This window comes from Nerophis ophidion, unplaced genomic scaffold (assembly GCF_033978795.1).
Source record: "Nerophis ophidion isolate RoL-2023_Sa unplaced genomic scaffold, RoL_Noph_v1.0 HiC_scaffold_36, whole genome shotgun sequence".
Classification (NCBI taxonomy): domain Eukaryota; kingdom Metazoa; phylum Chordata; class Actinopteri; order Syngnathiformes; family Syngnathidae; genus Nerophis; species Nerophis ophidion.
This window is the reverse complement of record NW_026906958.1, coordinates 1,041,569-1,057,939: the sequence shown is the minus strand read 5'-3', so window position 1 is coordinate 1,057,939 and position 16,371 is coordinate 1,041,569. Positions and strand designations below refer to the sequence as shown.

The 16,371-nt window shown below is 41.5% G+C and overlaps 1 protein-coding gene across 1 annotated transcript; it reads right to left on the bottom strand.

Moving 5' to 3' along the window:
- Positions 1-1,304: 1,304 nt before the first annotated feature.
- On the bottom strand, positions 1,305-16,114 carry LOC133546687 (zinc finger protein 25-like). The gene is made up of 3 exons (XM_061892486.1): positions 15,995-16,114; positions 12,853-13,075; positions 1,305-3,686 (listed from the first exon to the last, which is right to left on the bottom strand). Exons 2-3 carry the CDS (start codon positions 13,073-13,075, stop codon positions 2,614-2,616), a joined length of 1,296 nt encoding a protein of 431 aa, XP_061748470.1. The 5' UTR covers positions 15,995-16,114; the 3' UTR covers positions 1,305-2,613.
- Between the last annotated feature and the right edge of the window lie 257 nt (positions 16,115-16,371).

Genomic DNA, 16,371 nt, shown 5'->3' with positions numbered 1-16,371 from the left:
TCAGCAGTCAATATTCCAACATTGTGAAGCTCAGCTATCGTAAAAAACATATTCAGCATTGAAGGCTTTATGAGAGTGATGTAATGATCAGAATCAGAAATACTTTATTAATCCCCACAGGGAATTTAAATTGTCAGCACTGTTATGACCATGTGTATATTAAATGTAATATTATATGAATACCATAATAAATTGTTACGTTTGGGGGATGTGTAATATTTTTTGTATGAACATCCTGAATGTTTTTGTGCTAGAATAGTTTTAATTAGTACAGAGTGAAACAAATGAGGCAGTAATGATAATAATGGTTTGTTTTAAGCCTGTTTATGAATAATTAAAGATAATTAAGATACCAAAATGTAGCTTACATCCTCAGTGAGCTGAACTCCAGCAGTAAAGATGAGAGAAATAATGTGGAAAGGTCAGAAGTCAAAATGTTTCTTCAGGTGATACATGGAGCCTCTGCTGCCACCCAGCGGCCGTTGGAAAGAATGCATACATTTTGTTTTGACCTCCTTAAAGCTGCTTTTTCCTTTCTGTCCTGTTTGTGTCCAAGTCTGTAGTGTGGGCCATAGGACAGAAGGAAGACATTTTGTTAATAGACTGTGGAGGGCAGCAATACACCTAAGATGTTCTACTAGTCTGCTGGAAGTAGAAAGGAGGAGAAAGCAAGATGGCGTTTGATGGAGAAAGTCTAAACGTGGGCATTATTGTTCTGTATTTTTAATCAGTGCATACATGTGCACATATATGTCCTTTAATAGAGTAAACATCAAAAATAATTGTTTGTATCTGAATGCACTTTGTATTTAACACCACCATTCTTAAATATGTTGTTTGTAAGAATGTGGGTGTTGTTGAGAAGATGATGCAGGTGTTCTGTCCAATTTAGCTAACTGTAAAAATGTGTTACTTAATCTAGTTTATTTGTAACAATTAATTGTTTTCCTGAATTATATTCTCCTCACTTTTTCCAGACAGTCATTAGGACAAAAGACCCTGGGAGGAATTTGCCCTTTAAAAAGGGAAACCTATTCACTGTGGCAGGACAATATCTAGATGAATTGATCACATTTGTATAATCGGCTACGAGGCATTTTATTCTCATTGTACAGCACTTATCTTTGGGCTGATACTGATACTGATACTGATACTGATACTGTGTTGACCAGTTTGATGATTGAATGTCCAGTACTGTAGAAATGTGTTTGGATATGACAACCCCTTTATTCCAAGCTATCAAAATGAAATGAAAAGTAGGTTCTAGAACATTATGTATGCTGACCTTGGCTTGAATGGCACATTTTCACAGCAGTGAGACCTGACCACACACCACACCACACGCTCCAAAACGGTTTGTCCTCCATGCAATCACCCCCCAGTGTTCCCAGCTGAACACAATTAAAGGAGGCTACCATGGCAACCGCACCATAGCAACAGTCCCATCCCTGTCGACACTTCCTGGTTCTCAACAGGAAGTGGGCGGAGCAATCTGCAGAAAGGGAAATTCAGCATGAACTGAAGCCAGCTATCAATCAGAGAAAACAAAATAAAAACAATATAAGCAAATAAGGAAATTTGGCTCCAACAGTCAGTTTTCGTCTTTTGGTGCAGTTGACCTTGTTCTTACAATTCTCCTTCCTCCTAGAGTTCCTGTGTTGCCTTTGTGGGCGGAGTTGTGGGACGTGCACAGCTGCTTCCAATTGACCCTGGTGCTACTTAAGCAGCACCTTGACAGCTGGATGGCACTCGGCGATTCCATTACACGCCAGTTGATTACATGCTTTGAGTATTTTGCTACCTTGGCCATTCCCAGTGCCATCCATCTTGGTGTTGTTTTGTAGTGTGCACGTCTTGTAACTCCAAACCAAGTTGAGTTTATTTGTGTATAGAAGTAGCTTTTGTTATTTTTTCCAAAATGCACATTTAGTCTTGTCTTTTTCGCACCATCGTTTTTTGTTTCCTACTGTTTGGATTGTTTTTGTGAGTAGATTTCCGCAGTAAAAGAAGTGTGACCAGCACTCTGACAGAAGGAGTTCCTCCAAAACGCAACACCCTTTGGCGGACAAGTATGTGATTAAATGCTATACATATAAAATGAAAGAGACAAGTGGTAGAACAAATGGATGGATGTACAGTAAAGCTCTGTGGGATGATGTACATAATTAACTTTTCCCAAACATTCCAAACATTCCCATGTTTTCTGAAATTGATAATGTTTGAGGAATTCTAAAAAAGGGGGATAAATCATGAACAACTTTAAAAAACACTTGTCATGTGTAGTACTTGACTGAAAAAAGGTAATAATCTAAAATATCTCATCTATAAATCTTAGAAACTATGTGCTGATGTTTTTAGAAGGTCAAAGTTAAAGTCTTGACAGTTTATTTCAAATCCTGCAGTTTCATTTGCTGCTGCTGTTCTCACCAGCACACTTGTGTTTCTTACACTGGTACTTAGAAGACAATCTTTCACCACACACACTGCAACTCAACACTTTCTCTCCTGGGTGTCTTCTCATGTGTCTTTTCAAATGCTGACTTTGTAAAAAACTTTTACAACATACTGAACATGTAAAAGGTTTTTCTCCAGTGTGTGTTCTCACGTGTTCTTTCAAATAGTGCCGTTGCGCAAAGGTTTTTCTCCAGTGTGTATTCTCATGTGTTTTTTGAAATTTTCCCTTCGAGTAAAATCTTTACCGCAGATTGAACATGAAAAAGGTTTTTCTCCAGTGTGTGTTCTCATGTGTACTTTCAAATGTGGCCTCTGAGTAAAATCTTTACCACAGATAGAACATGAAAAAGGTTTTTTTCCAGTGTGTGTTGTCATGTGTACTTTCAAATGTGGCCTCTGAGTAAAATCTTTACCACAGATAGAACATGAAAAAGGTTTTTCTCCAGTGTGTGTTCTCATGTGTACTTTTAAATCTGGCCTCTGAGTAAAATGTTTACCGCAGTTTGAACATGAAAAAGGTTTTTCTCCAGTGTGTGTTCTCATGTGTCTTTTCAATTTACTAGGATATTTAAAAGTTTTGTGACAGTGAGAACATGTGAAGCGAGTGTTGTCAGTGTGACATGTCTTATCATCTTTAGAGTCTTCATCATCAGTGTCAGGAGAGTGTGACGTTGTGTCCTCACTATCTGATAGTGGAGCTAAGAGCTTGTCTGCTTGTGATCCTCCACAGTGGTCTCCATCAGCTTCTGTTGTCATGTGTTGTGTTGAGCTGCTGCTTGGAGGCTCCCCCCCTCCCCTCTCCTCACTTTCACCTTTCACCTCATCATCTTCACTCTTCACAGGGACACCAGTCACTGGGAACTCCTCCAACCATTTAGGCTGACTGATGCCCTCTTCCTCCTCTTCCTCTTTAATGTGAGGGATCAGTGGCTCTTCCTCTTTAATGTGAGGGCTCAGTGGATCCACCGCTTCCTTTTTAAAATGGGGTGTCAGTGGGTCCCCCTCTTCCTCTTTAAAATGGGTTATTAGTGGCTTCTCCTCTTCCTTTTTAAAATTGGGGGTCAATGAGTCCTCCTCTTCCTCTTTGATGTGAGTGGTCAGTGGGTCATCCTCTTCCGCTTTAAAATGGGGGATCAGTGGGTGTTTCTTTTCCTTTTTAATGTGGGAGGGCTGTGGCTCCATCCTGAAGCTCCACTTCTGTTGCTCAGGGAGAAGATGTTCTTCACAGACGTCTGCAGGCCACAAGAAGACAAACACGTTTTAGAAACATCCATCTGTGCTCAGTCACACAATGCATTCAGTACTTTTACATGCACTTAGGAAAAACAAGTTATCGTATGAACTGTCTTGAAATGTCAGTGACGCACAAACAAGCTGCTCTTTACAACATTATTCACAGGAAAGGAAAAACAAACCAGCACAACAGGACTTTCTACAATGGATAGACGGTTGATGGTTTAAAATTGATTCTGTCATATATTATTTCTTATAGAATTATTAATAGAACCGTTTTAAAACAGGCTACACAGGCTCCTAATTTAGTTGATGAAATATGCAGTAAAATATTTCATCATTTCCAGTATTATTTTCTCAAATAAAGCAACCAGATATTAACAGTAAATAAACAAGTACATTAATAATAATTGTTTCGCCAAATTAATACAATTAGAAATGACACAATATGTTACTGCATATGTCAGCTGCCAAATTAGGAGCTTTTGTAACCCATTTTGAAATTCTTCTATTAGCAATCATATACCAAATGATATATCGTGACATATATTGTTATTAAGATATAGATTTTAAGTCATATGGCCCATACCAAACATTGTTTCGCCGAGTCATTTTGTTTGGCCCACCAAATATATTTATTTTTATATTCTTTAGATGTGTGTGTATGTTTAAAATGTGGTACTACTGTTCTACATCACGTGGAAGTGTACATTTAAACCAATGTGGGTGGCACTGGGAGCAGGTGGGTGAAGTGTCTTGCCCAAGGACACAATGGCTCAGATGGCAGAAGCTGGGATTGAACCTGGAACCCTCAAGTTGCTGGCATGGCCGCTCTACCAACCGAGCTATACTGCCAGGCCACCTTAACAACATCAACACATTACCCACCGCCTAAACTAAAGTCTTAAAAAAACCAAAACATTTTTGGTTTTTTTTTGTCCTGTCCGGCTTCTCAGGCAAATCATATAGTCGATGTAGATGCCCGTATCGCATGTTCACAATTACTTTACAAAAGAGAAGTGTAGGATACTTCTCTGGTTGCCTTATTTGTATTTGACTTCATTAGACGTATTGATATTATCATTTTGTGCTAAACTAAAGTCTTAACAAGCTGGTACGCTTCGTACTGCCTCTGTCTCTGTCACTATGTCTCTGCAGCCCCCAGCATTGTCCCACCCACACAACCATCTGATTGGTTACAGGCAAAGCGGTAAGAGCCAATCAGCAGTGCGTATTCAGAGTGCATGGAATCAGGGCTCACGGCAGAGGCAGGCAGAGAGGAGAGACGGTGCATGTTAGCAGAAAGGTGTTCAGCAGGTGAGCATAATGCAGCGGACGATCCCCATATCATAATAAACACCTCCCAGTCAACTACTTGTAACATCACTATGAGCCCGTTGACGATCTGGAGGTATAGGCAGTAGCTCAGCTTGCTCACAGTCCTTGAGGTGAAGGCTGATTAGCTTTTAGCGTAACGTTAGCTCATTTTGCGATGTGTGCGTGCGTGCGTGTGCGTGCGTGTGTGTGTGTTACGGACAGTAAAGCCCCGTCTGTCTGAGAGAAAGACAAGCATTATTGACCGATAGTTAACATCTAAGTTATTTCACTTAACCTTTTTCTGTGTTGACGCAGCAAAAAGTCAGTGAGTCCTACTCTTCCTCTTTATTGTGAGCGGAGCTGTGACTCCTCTTTCTCTGTAAGGTAAGGGAGGGCTGTGATTCATTTTTCTCCTTAATGTGAGAGCTATCTGGCTCCTCCTTCCCTTTAATGTGGGGTTGCTTTGAATCCTCTTCCTCTTTAATCTTGGGGTACTGCAGAACCTCCATTTCCTTTTTAATATAAGGGGTTGTGACTGATTCTGCTCCATCCTTGAGGTCCGCTCTTGCTGCTCAGGGAAATGTTCTTCAATACACAAGTTAGACGAACAAATGCTTTAGAAAAGTCCAGATTTACCCAGTCACATGACACTTTGTCCTGCATATATTCTGATAATGTCTCTGAGGATTTTATCAGTCCCCACGTTGACTTTCAAGATGTCAAAACCATACGGTACATCAGGGAAGCAATACAAAAACTCATGAAAAAAATAAACACAGCAGTAAAACACTTACATACAAACAAGACAGCTGCTTGTACACCCGAAAGAGAACAAAGAACAGTGTCTAAGAGGAGCATCAACATTTGCATTTAAACTGTAAAATCCTGTTTATGATTTATTTACTCTACTTATTTAAATATGAACATTTTCCTTTAGGAAACTTTTACGATTTCTGTGTTGTTGTAGCTGGTATGCTGCAATTCCCCCCCCCCCCCAAGATGGCGACCCTGTAGTGGCTGCTGTTGGCAGGAGCTCTGTGCTCTTGTGTCATCCTTTTGTGTTTCCATCTTCTTTTCATGTGTTTATATACATATGCATATGCATATATATATATATATACATATACATATATATATATATACATATACATAAACATATATATATATATATATACATATACATATACATATATATATATATATATATATACATATATATATATATATATATATATATATATATATATATATATATATATATATATATATATATATATATATATTCATGCCTTTTGGTCCGGACCCTTTGGGACTGTGTGACAAGGGGTGGCACTTTCGTGACTTCTGCGGTGCTTTTTTTGGACTTCTGGATCTGCCTCCCGAGAGCCTTGTGGCCATGGAGACCGGCTGCTGGGTCTCTGCCACACCAGAATCCGTTTGGAGAGACTGGAGGAGATGCAGATGAAGAGACAGGACTGCGGAGCTAGCACTGAGCGCCGGGACGGAAAAGCTTCACAGTGTCTTGGCTGAATGAGCAGGTATCGGACACCTCAGTCTCCTTGGACGTATCCTCACTCATCCATGCGGACTGGACACTGGCCGAGACTTGGTCGGCGGCCGAGGGTGGAGTCGGCTCTCTTGGTTGCTTTGTTGGGTCTGCTCCCGTCTCTGGCCAAGCTCCCTTCACCCCAACAGACAATGGTGTGGAACACCGCAAAAGCCACCACAGTGTATTTGTTTCTTTTACTTTTTATTCATGTATGTATGTAGAAGTGTCTGGTTGCATCAGCTCTGCTCTTTTAATGTCCTTTGTCTTCTTTGATGTTTCCCTCTTACACATGAAAGAGGGATGTATGCTAGGGCTATAAGTTGTTTTTTTCCCTTGGCCTCAGTCTGGACCCCCTCTCCAAGGGCCCAGGCTGAGACCGATTTTAAATTTTTTCTCACATTCCCCCCACTTGTTTACCTGTATGTATCTCACCTTTTTTGCAAGGGGCGCCGCAAGTTGGCAGACCCGTCAGCGATCCTGTTCTGTCTCCCTGGAATGTTTGTCTGACCTTGAATGGGATTCTGCTGAAAATGTTTATTTCCCCTCAGGGATTAATAAAGTATGTTTGATTCTGATGTTTGATATCAACAAAACATAGCTAATTAGTAGAAATGAACTAGATTAAATCATCTCTCAAAGGTGTTGAGACATTGATGGACAGCGGAGAAGTAACTAAATCCAAATAAAAAAATGATTTTATTTTTTATAAGATATTTAGACTTAGACTTCCTTTTTATTGTCATTCAAAGTTGAACTTTACAGTACAAATAAGAACGCAATTTCGTTGCATTATCTCTTGGTAGTGCAGGATAAAAAAAAAACAATAAGGTGCAGATATACAGTTGTGACCCAAATTATTAAACCGCCACACAATTTTGGTGTTTTAGCTAGTTGGACATTTATTCCGTATTTTGTTTATACTCATATCAAATAAAGATGTTTCAAATAGACAAATGCAACTCAAATCGTAACACTGTATTTTACAAAATACCAAAAAAGGACATTTTTCTTAATATCTCATTGACAAAATTATTCAACCTCTTGCAGATCATAACTCTTAAGAACAGAATTTGAATAAGGTCTTTTCAATCAGGTGTTGAACACACCTGTAGATGTGATTAGAACCATAACGAGCAACAATTAAAGTGATTGAAAAAGACTGACGCTCAGCTTCTTGTAGATGGTCAATGGTGTATTTGCAACATGGTGAAGTCCAGGGAGTGGTCAAAGAAGTCAAGAGAGGAGGTAATTTCTCTTCATAAGAAAGGATATGGATATAAGAAAATAGCAAAGACAACACATTCCAAGAGACACAGTTGGGAGCATAATTCGCAAGTTTAAAGCTAAAGGCACAGTGGAAACACTACCTGGGCGTGGTAGAAAGAGGATGCTGTGTGCGTACAGTGGTGAAAAACCCCCGGGTAACAACTGAGGAACTACAACAGGACATTGCAGAGGGGGGAACGCAGGTTTCGTCCCAGACAATAAGGTGCGCACTACGAGATGAAGGCCTCCGTGTCAAAACTCCCAGGCGCACCCCACTTCTGACTACCAGGCACAAGGAAAATAGACTCCAGTATGCCAAAAAATCATCTGGACAAACCCCAAATGTTTTGGGAAACTGTTCTATGGAGTGATGAGACAAAACTGGAACTCTTTGGGCCTATGAATCAACGTTATGTCTGGAGGAGAAAAAAATGAAGCTTACAAAGAGAAGAACACCATCCCTACTGTTAAGCATGGTGGGGGGTCAATCATGCTCTGGGGCTGTTGCTCTGCCTCAGGTACCTGATAATCTTTTCCGTCGTCCTCACCACTCTCTGGAGAGACTTCCAGTCTGAGCCATTGCAGGCTCCAGTCCAGACAGAGATGCTGTTGGTCAGCAGGCTCTCTATAGTTCCTCTGTAGAATGTGCTGAGAATGGGGGGAGGGAGCTGTGGTCTTTACATCCGACGCAAAAAGTGCATGCGCTGCTGAGCTCTTTTTACAAGATCTCCGGTGTGTAGGGACAAGGTTATATTGTCAGTAATCTGCACCCCCAGGAACTTGGTGCTGCTTACCATCTCCACCGCTGTGCCGTTGATGAAGAGTGAAGTGTGGCTGGACTGGTGCTTCCTGAAGTCAACGATGACCTCCTTGGTCTTGTCGACGTTCAGGACCAGGTTGTTGGTTCTGCACCAGTCAACCAGATGTTTCACCACCTCCCTGCGAGATGTTGAAGATGTCTGTGAGAACCCCCGCCAACTGGTCTGCACATCCCTGAAGCACCTGGCCCGGAATGTCATCAGGTCCGGGGGTTCACTTTCCTCAGGGTTTTCAGGACATCCGCTGTGTCCAAGTTGAGCGGCTGCTCATCAGAGCGAGGGGTGTTTTTTCTCGCCGGAGTGATGGATTTTCTCGCCGGAGGGGTGTTAAGTGCCTCAAACCTTTCAAAGTAGTTGTTTAGGTCATTTAGGAAGCTGATACTGTTGTCACAGGGACGGGGGGCAGCTTTATAGTCCGTGATGACCTGTATGCCCTGCCACATTTGTCGAGTGTTCGTGGGGTTCTGGAAGAAGTCCTGCACTTTCTGACTGTGAGCACCTTTGCAACCTTAATGGCACGGTTCAGGTTAGCTCTGGCTGTTTTTACTGCTACCATGTCGCTAGACTTAAACGCCTTGTTCCGAGCCTTCAGCATTGCACGCAGTACCTCACTGTTCATCCATCCAGAGTTTCTCGTTGGCCCATGTGGAGATGTTCTTGATAATAATAATAATAATAATAATAATGGATTCGATTGATGTCGCGCTTTTCTATTGTTAGATACTCAAAGCGCTCACAGAGAAGTGGGAAGCCATCATTCATTCACACCTGGTGGTGGTAAGCTACATCTGTAGCTGCCCTGGGGTAGACCAACGGAGGCGTGGCTGCCAATTTGCGCCTACGGCCCCTCCTACCACCACCAATCATTCATTCATCATTCATTCACCAGTGTGAGCGGCACCACGGGCAAGGGTGAAGTGTCCTGCCCAAGGACACAACGGCAGCGATTTGGATGTTAATAGGTGGGAAGCGAACCTGCAACCCCCCGGTTTCTGGCACGGCCGCTCTACCCACTACGCCATGCCGCCCCTAATCTGATCACACTGACATCCTCCATGCACTTCTGAATGTATGCGGACACAGACTTTGCATACTCCTCCACACATGTGTTATGATTATCGGTGACGGCTGCCTTGAACATGTCCCAGTCTGTGGTTCCGAAGCAGTCTTGTAATGCTTCCATTGCTCCCTCTGGCCAGGTCCTCACCTGCTTCACTGTAGCTTGCTTTCTGATCAGCAGGGGCTTGTATGCAGGAATTAGCATCACATATAGATGGTCTGAGGAGCCCAGGTGGGGGCGTGGTGCAGCTTTATACGCCTGTTTAATATTACTATAAACCAAGTCCAGCTTGCTTCCATCCCTGGTTGCAAAATTCACATATTGATGGAAATGAGGGAAAACTGTTTTCATGTAAACTTGATTAAAATCCCCTGCAACGATGAAAACTTCCTCTGGATGTGTAGTTTGCAGTTCATTGATGGAGCAGCACAAAGCATTCAAAGCTTCTTTGGTGTGAGCACTGGGGGGAATGTACACTGTTGTGAAGATCATAGCACTGAATTCCCGAGGTAAATAAAATGGCCTGCATTTTATAGTTAATATTTCTACATCGGGAGAGCAGTGACATGAGACGTTCTTCCCGTTGTTGCACCAGTTGTTATTGATGTATATACAAACACCACCGCCTCGGGATTTACCAGTGAGAGTGCTGCTCCTATCCGACCCAAACATAGTTAGCTCCTCGATGCTAACTGCCTCGCCCGGGACGAATGGTTTCAGCCACGTTTCTGTGAGAAATATGGCGCAGCAGTCTCTCATCTAGATAGATAGATAGATAGTACTTTATTGATTCCTTCAGGAGAGTTCCTTCAGGAAAATTACAATTCCAGCAGCAGTGTATTGCATATGAATCCAGCGTCAGGTAGTCCAGTTTGTTCTCCAGTGAGCGGACATTTGAGAGCAGGATGGAAGGAAGCGGCGTTCTGTGAGGATTAGCCTTTAGCTTTGTTGTTAGCCCCGCTCGGCATCTCCGTTTCTGTTTCTGATCCCACCGCTTATGTCTCCTCTGTCTGCGGTCCCCTCTGGTACTAGGCTCCGCTGCCTCACAGGCCGCTGGATGTAGCCGGCGTAGTATTCCCAGGATAGCGAGGAGGTCCAACGTATACGCATCTTTCGGTCTAATACTGCCCGATCCATCCACATCCAAAATTGTCCGGCGGTCGTACGTTACTACGGAGTGTCCACGCTGGAAGCCAGCCATGAAATTCACAGAAATTACTGGTAGATTTGCCAAAATGTTCTATTACTACCAAGAGCCTCTGCAGCCGCAGCCGAGCAGGGCGCCGCCATCTTGAGACCAATATCTGGCTTGTATCTTCAGTAGGGATGTAAATTTATAGATTTATGGATATGATACCCTAATCAATATTCCTTATCCATACCAGTATTTATCGGTACTCTTGTCGGTACTACATGTCATTTGTGGAAATAAAAAAGTGGAAAAGAGGCATTTTAAATAGCATTCCTATTTGCAGAAGAGGTTGAAGTCTTAAAGAAGTCAACTATGTGTGCAGTGCAAGGTGAAATGCAGTTATGTCATCTTCTTCTCAATAACACACACATCAAACTTTGGTTGCTTCCTTATTTGTCATCATTCAAAGCTGATTGTAATGTGTAGCAGCGGCAGCTGAACTCAATGTGACAACGTGTCATAGTTACCTCAGTCAGCTGGAATTAAAAATACAAATAGTTGTGTCGTTAGTCCAGAATCTTCACGGTCTTCATGGACCACATAATTAAAGGCCTACTGAAATGAGATGTTCTTATTTAAACGGGGATAGCAGGTCCATTCTATGTGTCATACTTGATCATTTCGCGATATTGCCATATTTTTGCTGAAAGGATTTAGTAGAGAACATCCACGATAAAGTTTGCAACTTTCGGTGCTAAGAGAAAAGCCCTGCCTCTACCGGAAGTCGCAGACGATGACGTCACAAGTGTGGGGGCTCCTCACATATTCACATTGATTTTAATGGGAGCCTCCAACAAAAAGTGCTATTCGGACAGGAGAAAACGACAATTTCCCCTTTAATTTGAGTGAGGATGAAAGATTTGTGGTTGAAGATATTGATAGCGACGGACTAGAAAAAAAAAAAAACGCGATTGCATTGGGACGGATTCAGATGTTTTTAGACACATTTACTAGGATAATTCTGGGAAATCCCTTATCTTTCTATTGTGTTGCTATTGTTTTAGTGAGTTAAATAGTACCTGATAGTCGGAGGTGTGTCTCCACGGGTGTCTTGACGCCAGTGTCTCAGGGGAGTTGACGGCAGCTTTATGGATGGCACAAGCTCAGCTTTTCTCCGGTAAGAAGCGACGTTTTAACCACAATTATCTCACCGAAACCTGCTGGTTGACATTCTGTCGTGATTCATGTTCTCTTGACCGCGCTCTGATCCATAGGAAAGTTTCACCTCCGGGAATTTTAAACAAGGAATCACCATGTGTTTGTGTGGCTAAAGGGTAAAGCTTCCCAACTCCATCTTTCTACTGTGACTTCTCCAATATTAATTGAACAAATTGCAAAAGATTCAGCAACACAGATCTCCAAAATACTGTGTAATTATGCCGTTAAAGCAGACGACTTTTAGCTGTGTGTGTGTGCAGCGCTCATACTTCCTATAAACCCGTGACGTCTTGCGTAGACGTCATCGTAACACAACGTTTTTAAGACGAAACTCCCGGGAAATTTAAAATTGCAATTTAGTAAACTAAAGCGGGCGTATTGGCATGTGTTGCAATGTTAATATTTCATCATTGATATATAAACTATCAGACTGCGTGGTCGCTAGTAGTGGCTTTCAGTAGGCCTTTAGGAACCAGTACTAAAAAAAAAAAAAAATGGTACTTGGTATACAGCTCTTATCTTCATCACTAAACCTTTGAAATATGCTGACATATTTGCTGCTAAGGTAAATAAACAGAAGCCATATTGAACGTTTGCCTTCATTTGACCAGGTGAGGTAAGGAGGACGGCCTCTAGGTCACATGGTTACACCCCAGCAATTACACTGTTGATGATTGATGAGCATTCATTTTTAAATGGTGGTGTTAAAAAGCAAATATATCTCCATCTTTAGTGATAAATGTGTCCCCCGGATGAACATGTGTCACAAACATTGTATTAGATGATATGTGGATGTTGTGCTTACTTGGACTGTGATGAAGCTGTGAGGACTCAGGTGGTTTGTCTTCATGCTCTTCAGTCTTCACAGAGACAACAGTCAGTGGAAACTTGCTGACATCAGCCTCCTCCTGCCCTACAGGACACTCTCCCCCCTGACTCATCCACACTTCCTCCTCTTCCTCTTTAATGTGGGGGGGCTGTGGATCCTCCTGCTGCTGAAGGGGACGTTCTTCTTGACGAGCGTTCATCTGTTGGACGTCCGCAAGACAACACAAACAAACTTCAGCTCAGATGTGTCAAATGTTTTTTAGACCATCAAATATATTTTCCAAGTGGACTGACACCACTCTGTGGTGATGTTCTTCTACACATGGAATAATCATCAGTTATTGATTATTATGAATTGTGTCATTGATCAAAAAGTAACAACTTATAGAAAACCTCCTGCTGGGATTTTAATACCGTCATGACTGCATGAAGTCAGTCTGCACGTATAAAAGTGTCATTGTGCTGCAGCATCAAGTGACGCCAACTGGCTCCTCCCACTACCAACCTACCAGCCAACCTTGACGTGCACCTCCAAAATAGTCCCACCTCACGTCAACGGTGACCAGGACTACAGAGCTGTGGTCGGTTGGCTTTACTTTTACGCACAACATCCTCTCCTTGTTTTTCCTACTGCAAAAGCAACATTTTTAGCCCAACAGACAAGAAACAGAAGTGCAGCGAAGCACGTGTAACAAGTGCCAGCGAGTGTGGCCGTGTGATAGTATGTTGCTTGAACCTCACTCACACCTTAAGGAATGTGCTGGCGTGAGAATATATATGTATATATATATATATATTAGGGGTGGGCAAATTAATGTGTTAATTACGAGTTAATTCATCACTCTATTAACACCTACAATTATTTTATCGCACATTTGCGTATGTTGTTTACATGCTTTTATTTTGTTAACGCCTTTTCTTAACAAGATGGCGACGCCCGGACGGGCTTCGGCGTGGAGGAGCTCTTGCTAAAGATGGAACATTTGGCAAAAATACCGGACAATTCTGCAAATTTCCTGGCTGGCTTACAGCGTGGTCACTCCGGGATCACTTACGACCGCCAGACAATTCTGGATGTGGATAGATCGGGCCGTTTTGGACCGAATGACGCGTGCTTGCTAGACCGGGTAGCTAGCATGGGAATACTTTGCCGGCTACATCCAGCGGCCTGTGAAGCAGCGGAGTATATGTGTTGTCTGTCTATTTATGAATAATGCAGACCAGGAGTGTTGGCTGAGTTCTTAACGTTTGCTTTCAGAGTGTGCATATCACAACATACAAGATGCTGTCATGGCGACACACAACCTATACCGGGCTACCGCGCATGCTCGTCACTCCTGTTGCATGCTGGGTAGGGTAGTTCTTTTTTTCCCTGGCTCATAACATCACAATATAGTACCATGTATATGATGCGTTCAGTTTATTAAAGCACCAAGCAAACAATCGGAAAATTCCCATCATATCAATTCCTAGATAAATGATAAATAAATAAATAAATGGGTTGTACTTGTATAGCGCTTTTCTACCTTCAAGGTACTCAAAGCGCTTTGACACTACTTCCACATTTACCCATTCACACACACATTCACACACTGATGGAGGGAGCTGCCATGCAAGGCGCTAACCAGCAACCATCAGGAGCAAGGGTGAAGTGTCTTGCTCAGGACACAACGGACGTGACGAGGTTGGTTCTAGGTGGGATTTGAACCAGTGACCCTCGGGTTGCGCACGGCCACTCTGCCACTGCGCCACGCCGTCCTATGGTCATAATTATTTTAAGTGCACTAAGCAGAATAAACACAACATTATTAATATTGCTAGAACAGATAATTTGATCAAAAAATCCCTAAAACAGCCCACTACCTGTAATATAGTTTTTTTAAACATAAGATCCCTGATTAAAAAAATGTTTGAGCTGTTACCTCAGAAATTGCCTGTTCAGATGTTATGATTGTGGCTCTGAGATTTGTATGTAGATTATATTTATTTTCCATAACAAACAGGATAACTTTAATACCCTGGCAGTGGCAATTAGCTTAAATGTTTGTATTTACATTTTTTGAGTTGATTTTCATAAAATATGCAATTTAACTGCTACTGTTTAACAAGGACTGATTTAAATTGTGTTTGCACAACAAATGTTTTGGCGCTTTTGTTCATGTGAGAGAATATTCCAATGAAGGTGCACTACACACTACTTTTGAATTCATTATTGGGCTTTGTGTATACAATGCAGTTAATCGCGATTAATCGGAGAAATAGTGCGATTAACTTCGATTACAATTTTTAATTGTTACCCAGCCCTAATATATATATATATATATATACATATATATATATACATATATTAGAATATTTGGGTACCTCATGATTTGATTACAAACAAAATATTGATGCATATTCAATTTGTGTCCAGTATATTAAAGCCATTTTTCATATTTAACATTTATTTAATTAAATATTTATTTTAGTCTGACTGAATAAGCATTAATCGCTTACAATTGTGCAAATAGTGTTTTCGTAATAACACCAGTTGATTTAATTTCCATGATATGTCCACCGAATGCAGCTGAGATAGGCTCCAACACCCCCTGTCCCCCCTCGCAACCCCAAATAGGGACAAGCGGTAGAAAATGGATGGATGTTATCAAAGGAATAGAAGTGCATGCAAACATAATTTATATTTATTGTTAATAAAGTTGACACCAACACAAAATAGACCACTGCAATAATATTCTACTGTCATTATAATAATAATATTTGTAATTATTTTTTCATCCTGTAAAGCATCTTTGAGTACACTGAAAAGCGCTATACCAAATAAAATGTATTATTATTATACCATGTGACTTATTCCAGACTTAAATTACGAGACGTTCGTTTCTTTCTAGTAACAAATATTTAATGATGTTAAGCGTGACTGTAATATACAACAAAAAACAGTTAAAGTATTAAATAAGTCAATATAATTCTCATAGAGAACATATAAAATACACCCCTCAAAAAAACGCTCGCATTTGCTACAAAGGCCTGCTAGCGGGCTAACGCTAGCACGTTAGCTTCGAACAACATATGAGGTAAATAAGATAAATAATATGAAAATATATCATGTATATTACCTCATAAGCCGCGTGTACAAGAGAGGAGTGGAATATATTCTTCCTATTGTTACACCAGCAACTCTTTTTTGTCTTCTGTGGCCGGGCGAAGGAAGTGTGCACCACTCACTATTGTCCCAGTGAAACACGTGTTTGAAGGAAGTGTGCACCACTCACTATTGTCCCAGTGAAACACGTGTTTGAAGGAAGTGTGCACCACTCACTATTGTCCCAGTGAAACACGTGTTTGAAGGAAATGTGCACCACTAATTATTGTCCCAGTGAAACACGTGTTTGAAGGAAGTGTGCACCACTCACTATTGTCCCAGTGAAACACGTGTTTGGCCAACATTTTTTTCCGCGGTTGAGAACACTTCGATGACGTCACACAGGAGGAA

What these genes read in the sequence shown, in the direction of transcription:
- LOC133546687 (XM_061892486.1), bottom strand. Translation starts at nt 13,075, where the DNA reads ATGAACGCTCGTCAAGAAGAACGTCCCCTTCAGCAGCAGGAGGATCCA. An exon ending in ACAGCTTCATCACAGTCCAA is followed by an intron (nt 3,687 to 12,852) that starts GTAAGCACAACA and finishes TGTGGCCTGCAG; the next exon opens with ACGTCTGTGAAGAACATCTT.